The sequence below is a fragment of the Electrophorus electricus genome, chromosome 25, assembly GCF_013358815.1.
Source record: "Electrophorus electricus isolate fEleEle1 chromosome 25, fEleEle1.pri, whole genome shotgun sequence".
NCBI classification, from domain to species: Eukaryota; Metazoa; Chordata; class Actinopteri; order Gymnotiformes; family Gymnotidae; genus Electrophorus; species Electrophorus electricus.
In genome coordinates, this window is record NC_049559.1 from 4,440,445 (window position 1) to 4,448,791 (window position 8,347).

At 42.1% G+C, this 8,347-nt stretch overlaps 1 protein-coding gene across 1 annotated transcript; it reads left to right on the forward strand.

Annotated features, from left to right (window-relative positions):
* Positions 1-714: 714 nt before the first annotated feature.
* crfb2 (cytokine receptor family member b2) lies at positions 715-8,311 on the forward strand. The gene is made up of 7 exons (XM_035522765.1): positions 715-983; positions 1,852-1,984; positions 2,623-2,801; positions 4,944-5,098; positions 5,258-5,408; positions 5,558-5,670; positions 6,759-8,311. The coding sequence occupies exons 1-7, from the start codon at positions 932-934 to the stop codon at positions 7,509-7,511; spliced, it is 1,536 nt and encodes a 511-aa protein (XP_035378658.1). The 5' UTR covers positions 715-931; the 3' UTR covers positions 7,512-8,311.
* Positions 8,312-8,347: the final 36 nt, after the last annotated feature.

Genomic DNA, 8,347 nt, shown 5'->3' on the forward strand with positions numbered 1-8,347 from the left:
GGTGGAAATTGAACTCACAACCTTCTGATAGCTAAAGAAGGACCTTAACCACTGAGCTACCAAATATGACAATTATTATTTATATTAGTGTAGCATTTTCCAGTTAATTCATTCCTGGTATCCTGTGTGGTAGTTGTTTCTGATAAAAAGGTCAGATTGCAGGTACAAGGTAGGTAGACCTAATAAAGCACAAGTGCATGGCAGTACAAACATCAAATTTATGACAGAATTAACATATACTCAGATTATACCTATCTAAATTACATATAAGCCTTTATAAAGCACGTAAATGTTACTGCAATGAACCAATAATTATAAGCATTTTATTTTAACTTTATGATTCCGTCTATATCATAGTGAGATCTGTTTAAATTAAGTCGGCTGGAGTGAACAAGTTTGCTGAAAAAATGGATTATGCTACATGAATACAACTGCTTGGGCGGATCGGCAATAAAACCTTAGCACCTGCTTGCTTTAGCAACGTTTCCAGATAAAGACATTCTACGGTGGCGCAAGAACCGCGCACTGGCTGCTCTCCGCCCAATAGCGGTGAGCGTCCCTCCCACTGGCTGGTCTCCGCCCAATGGCGGTGAGAGTCCCTCTCACTGGCTGGTCCCCGGTCTACAACAACAAAGGGGCCGCACCTGCGGTGGGTATATTGAGGTTTTGTGCTGCTCCAGTAGGTGGCGGTAGTGCTCCCCAATTGTAGTTTGCCATTAACACGAAAAAACGATTCCCGTACTCAGGAAGCGTTTCTGAGAATTATTCATTTTAGTGGGCAACATGGTCTTCGTTACTTAACGTTTATTTTACACTGTTCTGTTAAATGGGCCCTGCTAGCCAGCATGGTAAATCACATCCGAAAGAAGTGGCATTCTGACCGTAAAGGACGCACTGATCGTGCCAACATCGCTGGTATGAGCCTTCTGATATGGAGAATATCCGCATGTACATCTTACTCTTGGAGCTCCTCCAGTACTCAGGTTGGTGGAAAAGCTAGATGGTGTACCAGTTCTATTAAACATGTATTTGGTCGCCCCCCTCCCCCCGAGCCGTAGTTAGTGAATGAATGATCTTGGGAAAATCCAGTTGTGATACGTTGAAGAAGGTTCGATACTGTGAATTGATTTTGTGGAGTTGGACAATAGCCTCCTTTGCCCGTATTTCAAAGTTTCTGCAATATTCCCTCAAATACCAGATCCATTCCGAACCATAGGCTGTCTAGTCTGAACTTATTTTAGAAAATACTTAAAACTAATTGAGACCAGTTGATTAGACTCCCCTCACATGACTTCTCCAGCCTAATTAGGTCTCCAGACAAGCATTCACATGAAAGCACCAACAACAAGTACCAAACACATGCTTTTGCCTGCTTTTGAAAAAAAGTCATAATACATCGAGTGCATTTACATGCACTCATGTTAGGCCTGTTTCGGGGACCTATAGCGCCCCTTAAATCAGGGGTGGGTAAACCTTTTGTGCAAGGAATGACTGCGATTAATTGCAATTCATTTAATCACTCTTCACAATCTAGAATTAATGCAAATTGCCACCATAAACACTGAAGCAGCAAACTTTGTGAAAACCAAAATTTGTGTTATTCTTAAAACTTTTGGCCACGACTGTAGTGTGAACTCTGCATAAGTCAACTTCCATCCAGGCTGAAAGTGCTGCTCTGCCTCTGCTACTCACTGAATAGAGCATAAGCAGTGTGCTTTGTTTCTTTTTATGCTCAGAAAGGAACTAGGTTTGCCTAAGAATCGCTAGATTTGTCACTTGGTTTGGAAAAATGATGAGTTGGCATCACTGCTCACCGTCCTTCACTCTTATTTTTTTGCTTGTTTATTGCAGATTTATGCATGAATCTACCAGCCCCTGTAAATACATACATTTATTCCCATAATTTTGTCCACTTGCTCACCTGGGAGCCTGGATCAGGGTCTCCTGAAGAAACATGTTTCACTGTCTTGGTTCGTTCACTCAGGTACGTATAATGGCAGACATTTTAAGTGCTCGAGACAGACTTCAGTTAATTAGAGACATGCAGTTCTGAAGGGGTTGTTCTGAAAGTGGTCTTAGTGTTAACAAAAGCCGTGGTAGGGCTGATTTAGGACTGGTTCATGGTGTGACACCACTGGCCCGAGTGCCGCAGGGTGCGGGGCAGTACGCACAGACTTCCTCGATGGTGCCAGACGTTTATTAACATTAAACATATGACACTGGTGGAACTCACACACAACACTTACAGTAAACATGACTCTCCACTTAACATTGATACGTGACTATACAAACGAACATTACGGCTACAGAGAACGAAATTAACACACAGGTAGCGAGACTGACCAACGAGGGTGCACACACTGACAGGGGTTTAAATAGACAGACCAACATTCAACAGTGAACACTGTGCTGGTGTGTGCAATCCTGGAGGGCGTGGTTACAAACACACGTGTGGGGGGAGGAGCATTCCGTGACGCATTGCAGACCTACAAGGTGGCACAGGCATGAGGACTACCTAACACTTTGAATGGCTAGTTTATTATTTGATTCTGTTTCTATTCATTAATTTTTTTTGTGTCGCTCATTTGTCTTTTTCACTTCTGTGGGTTTGCTTGTCTAAAGATACAGGACTAAGTGGACAACTGTCAGGAATTGTGCACTGGTGCGTTCTCCTCTCCAGTGTAATCTGACCGATGAGTTCTCAAATCCAGAAGAGACCTACTATACCAATGTGTCTGCCCACCTGGGAAACCAGATCTCTGCTCCTGTATCCTGCCCTGCGTTCCAGCCACTTAAAGATAGTGAGTAAGACAGGAGCGAGGTGTGAGATCACATAAAACTCGCTACTATACTTTGCCAGTTTTTAGTATGACTGAGCTATTAGTATGTTCACCCTGCAAAGATATCAATCCAGCATACTTAAAAGAACTCAAATGTTTTACTAAATTAGACAAAAATTGCTAGTGTTCTGTAGAGGAAACTTGTTGTGTTTATTCAATTATTGTCATCAGATTCAGACAGATTCAGAAAGGGGTAGGGACCTGCATGTGGTTTTCCTAGACTTGGCTAATGCATTTGGCTTAGTACTGCATAAACATTTATGGGAGACATTTGAGCTGTTCCAGGTATCGGCTCAGATCACTAGGATTGTTGATGTCTATTTCGAAGAGTTTCAGTTCTGTTTTAATACATGAGTATGTTACATGGATTGGAAATGGGTATAATGGCTGGGTGTACTATTTCACCGTTGGCATCTATGGCAATGGAGGTGATGGGGGTTCTGAGTAGGTTGTAGGGGGGGGGGAGCCTGCAGGATGGTACTCAGCTCCCTGCACTTGGGGCATGCATGGGTGACATGACAACTCTGACAACTACTGTGCCATTTACCTGCCGGTTGTTGGAGAACATAAATGATTATCTCAGGTGGTCGGGGATGAAGGTTAAACCTAAAAGTCTAGACGTTTGTGAGTTGTGAAAGGAAAATTTGTGGAAGAATTTATTTTTGATTTAATGAAGACTGAAACCTTGTGTGCAGGATAAACCAGTTAAAAATTTAGGTGGATGTAGTGCAGCATTAAACTTTAAAGAACAAGTTGTGGGGCTGATGAAGGATAGCATTGAGAAGTCATTTTTACCAAGTAAATCGAAACTATCGTGTCTCCAGTTTGGTTTGCTGTCTCATATTTGGTGTCTACTGATGGTTTATGAAGTTGTGAGCACTGAAATACAGAGGTTGGACAAAGTTATCAATAAGGCTGTTCATAAAGTGGCCCTGGGTGCTAAGTGTAGGCTATAAATATTGGTATATTGGGTGAGTTGAAAGTGCAAGACAGGAAATTGGTAGCGGATGTAGGTTTAAAAAAAACTACAGTGCATTGCATTATCTATGATGAGGCCAGATATGGTGGTGTACTCTGAAAGTAAGGTAATAATTTATTTTATTTTATTGATTTTTAATAATTCAATTTGAGGATGTAGTGGAAGAAGCATTTGAAAGGAAGAAGCTGAAATATGCAGACTTGGTGGCTGAGGTGAGAAAACATGGGTGTGAGGTTAATTTAAGGCCAGTATACATAGTTGTTGGGGGGATTTGTAGCTAAATCTGCCATATCCTTGCTTTGTGGAGTTTGGTTTTAGAGGTTGTAAATTAAAGGTATCTGAAAGAAGTAGCTGAAAGGGCTAGTCAGTAGCTGTAGAAGAGGAGAGTGCAGCTTAGTTCAGGAAATGTATTATAATGCTGGAGTGCCTCAAGCACGTGGAGGACTGAGCAGGTGAATGGACTGTTGTCATATCATTGTCATGTCTGTAGTGGTAGATCCAGGTGTAACTGGTGACACTGAGCATGCATTAACAGTGCTGGGGCTAAGTGAGGCCAGTGTGTATCTGCTGTGTTGGGGAATGACCAGTGGCACAGTAGGTAAAATCCGTATGGAACTGGTGGCACAGAGTATGCATTAACTGCCAGATTTTATGGGTTAGGAAGTGATTTGCTGCACAGTAAGTAAATATAGCATGCTGTTACTGGCACTGAGCACACATTAATGATGTCAGGGCTGTCTACAGACTCAGTCACAAGGAGGGTAAAGTGGATTTATGTCTAAAGAGGTTTTGCCTGCAGTTGGTTTAAAAGCGAGTTTGAAAGGAGGCAGATTTATGTCTCCAGACCTCACTGTTGAGGTGTTGTGGGCTTGATTCTGCCTATATGATGACCCCTGTGAAGTGCTTGTGAGGTGGTGGTGTCTATTGTGAAGTGAGTTGGCTGAGCCCTGTGTGAAATCAATGGTCTGATAAAGGATGTTTGACATCTTATCCTGTGTATAATTACAATAGTTTCTTTAAATGTATTTAAAATAACATTAAATGTATAATTTTCACCTCAGAAATGTTTTTGTTTGTCTTCTATTGATGCATGTTTCTGATCTTTCTGTTTATGCATCTTGCAGCCATTCTAGAACCTCCCTTGCTGAAGGTCTCGCAGTGTAACCAGTCATTGTGTGTGCAGCTCCAGCCTCCTTCCCCAAGGCTTTTCAGTGTCTATAACTCCCCTTTACATGGATTTCAGTACAAACTACATGTCACTGTAAATGGGGAAGATGAGGTGAGGACATGGCTTTTGTAGTTTATTTATTTATTTACCTATGTACTCGTTTATTTGTAGTGATGTGCTCTAAAATTCTGTTCTATCGTGTGTGTGTGTGTGTGTATGTGTATGTGTGGGTGTGGGTGTGTGTGTGCGGGTGGGTGGGTGGTTGTACAGTTCTGGATGACTACCAAGGGGCTGAATGATGTGGTTCTGAAGCACTTACCTCCAGGCCAGGAGTACTGTGTATCTGTTGGTATAGTGCATCGCAGGACTACCAATAGACCAGCAGTATGCATTCTTACGACTGTGGCAGTACCCAACTCAGGTTATTTGTGGGGTTTTTTTTATGAGTGCCTGTCAAAGGGTGTTTGCATGAGTGAATGGATGAGTGACATTCTTAAATTTCGCAAATGAAGATGATGAAAGAAAATCCCAGCTTGCATTTATTGTATGTGGCTGTTGTGTGTTTTTTAGGTGCAGCCTTCTCGGTGGCTCTGAGCTTGCTGACTCTGCTGTGTGGGATGTGCTGCTTTCTGTTGTGGAGCTCTGGGTTCTTTTGTCTGACAACCCATCTGCCTTCAGTCCTGGTGGGCCACAGGATTCTCTCTCTCTGACTGATGTTGGTTTTGTGTTGGTGTTCATTTGTGGTTCATGAGCAGATGAATGTGTGCAGCAGTGAGCTGAATTTATTGCTGTGTTTACGGAGCATACTCCACTCTGTCTTCCAGAGGAGTCTGGCCATGTCAGGTTTGTAATGGAGAGAGAAACTCGGGGTCTTTCCTGAGCTGTCATTGGTAAACACCCCAAAAAGAGCAGCTATAGTTGAGAGTGAACTGGTGCAAAGAATGCAGAATATAACAACAGATGTCAGCTGCACAGGTTGTTGAAACAAATGGGTATCCTTAGTTAGGAGATTAGACACCACCATTTTGGGGTGATGTTTATGATGAAAAGATAACAATGACCGAGGTCTGTCTGTCAGATGACTGTCTTTAAATGTTCAAAATATTATTTTTTTCTGTACTTTTTAACATCTATATAGCTCCTCTTTTTCTTTTTCCTTCCAAAATGCTTGCATATAATTGACTTACTATTTGTTACTGAGGTTTCCTTAAATTAGTCCTAATTCATAGAGAGCTCGTTTGGTGCAGCTAGAGAGGAAATGCTAGAATGTCGGTGTCCTTTATTTTTCAGATCTTTCAATCTCATGTGAATTCAAACTGTAACTTTGGTTACATGGGGGTGGGGGGTTCCCCACTTTCATAGTTGCTACTAGTTTACTTTTATCTTTCTCCCTCCCCAGTTTGCCACTATAATGTCCAGATTTTAACTAGAAATAGAAATGTGTGTAAGAACACACATGCATAACAGAAAATAATTTTTGCAATATGTTGTTGCTGTCTAATGTTTTTCAGTGTTTATTTACTAGCTTCACAATGCCTAAAGGGTGTCGATATTAAAACTCATGATTTTGTATAGCAGTAATTATATATCATCATCATCATGTAGTGAGTATTGTTATATTGTCCTCGTATTAAATGCTACATTTGTAACCCGAAGACTGGCACTGTGCTTGGGGCCGCGTCTCCAGCACGGGGATGTCTATAGACATCTCCAACGTGGAGGTGATCCATACATGTAATGTGTAAATGATATTTGTGCTTTTCTCTCACAGAGCTCTTTCAAGAAACCTTATACAGAGTCCTTATTGTCCTGGTCTTTTGATGGGTCCATCACCTCTATCTCAGTGGAGCCCAGAGCCAACGAAGAGGAAGCCGAGGGGATGGCAGGAGAGGAGGAGGATGCAGGGGTGGTATATGAGGGGCGACAGAGTCACACTCTCAGTGGTGAGGAAGCCTCTGAAATGGGCTCCTTTTCCTCCTCTGGCTCCCCGGTGTGGAATAGGAGTCCATATATGGGTGCTAGTGACGATGTTCTTGAAACACAAGCATCCCCTGTGCAAGTTGGAGAGGCCTCATGTTGCACAGCTCCCACAGAGGAGGTTTTACCGCCACCGTGCAAAACCAGCTTTCAGTGGAAGCCAGAAGTGCCCAAAGCCACAAGCCAGGCCTTGGACATAGGTGTTTTAGAGCCAGAGTCAGGCATGCGAGAGCTTAGACAGAAGCATACAAGTGCCTTCAGGCTTGCACATGGAACAGAGGTCAAGGGCGGAGTCAACATCAACCTTTCCTCTCTGACCCTGGGAGGCCATTGGGGCGAAAAGGAGAAGATTCCAGAGGAAATGAGAACTGGATGCTCAGGGAATAACATCCAGGTGGAATCTGGAGTGCTGTCATCTCTCCACAGGGCATCAGATGTGGCTCAGAACAGTCAACGCACATGCTCTCTAAACTCCAGCAGCAACATGTCAGGTGCCGAGGAGGAAGAAGAGATGGAAGATTCCACAGGTTATTTGCAGCGGAATTAAAATCTTTTGTGGTTGAACACACCTACAGCAGTATTGTGGTTTAATAACATGATGGCAGGACTTTTACTTTTGGAACCTGAATTATCTCTCTCTGGAAATGGCTGTGTTTGTGTGCATGTGTATTGTGAATATCTTAAGGTATCATGGTATTTACAACATTTACTTCATCCAGTTGATCAGGATATTGCAAAGCAGGCTTTATCCATAATAGCATTAACTGTGTGCCAATATTTTTAATAGCCTCATTCATAAGGCATATCAGATGGGATCTGGTCCCTGCTTCTCGTTGCTTGTAACAGTATTGCAAAATTACCCGTCTCTGAACAAGTGTCTACCAAATTGTATAAATGTCATTTTCGCCTATTGTCATTCTGATAATGTGAATGTATACAGTTTGGAAAAGTTATTTTTCTTGTCATCTAATCAATGGTTTGCTGGCTTGTTGAGCATGGTTACACGGATACATGGATGACGTATGTCATGTCTTTCAGTGACCTTGACCTTTATAGAGTTCAACAGTATAGCTGTATGTTTCATTTTCCACATTGGTTTGTGTTCACGTAGAAGCATGATTTCATCATTACTGTTTACTAAGCCCATGCTTCAGCTCTATTGTATTGTATTAAATGTCAGAAAAAACAATTCTGTAGAACAAAGTTTAAAGGCAGTTAATACATGAACAATGTATCAACTTAGAACCAAGTTGTATTTTGGGTTATCAGTAACACATTACATGTATCTATCAGATGTTGCCTATTTGCTTAGAACTCAATCCCTCAAATACAGTAAACGTTTGCCTACCTTTCTGCTTAGGCTGCTGTACGAGTAACTTTGAA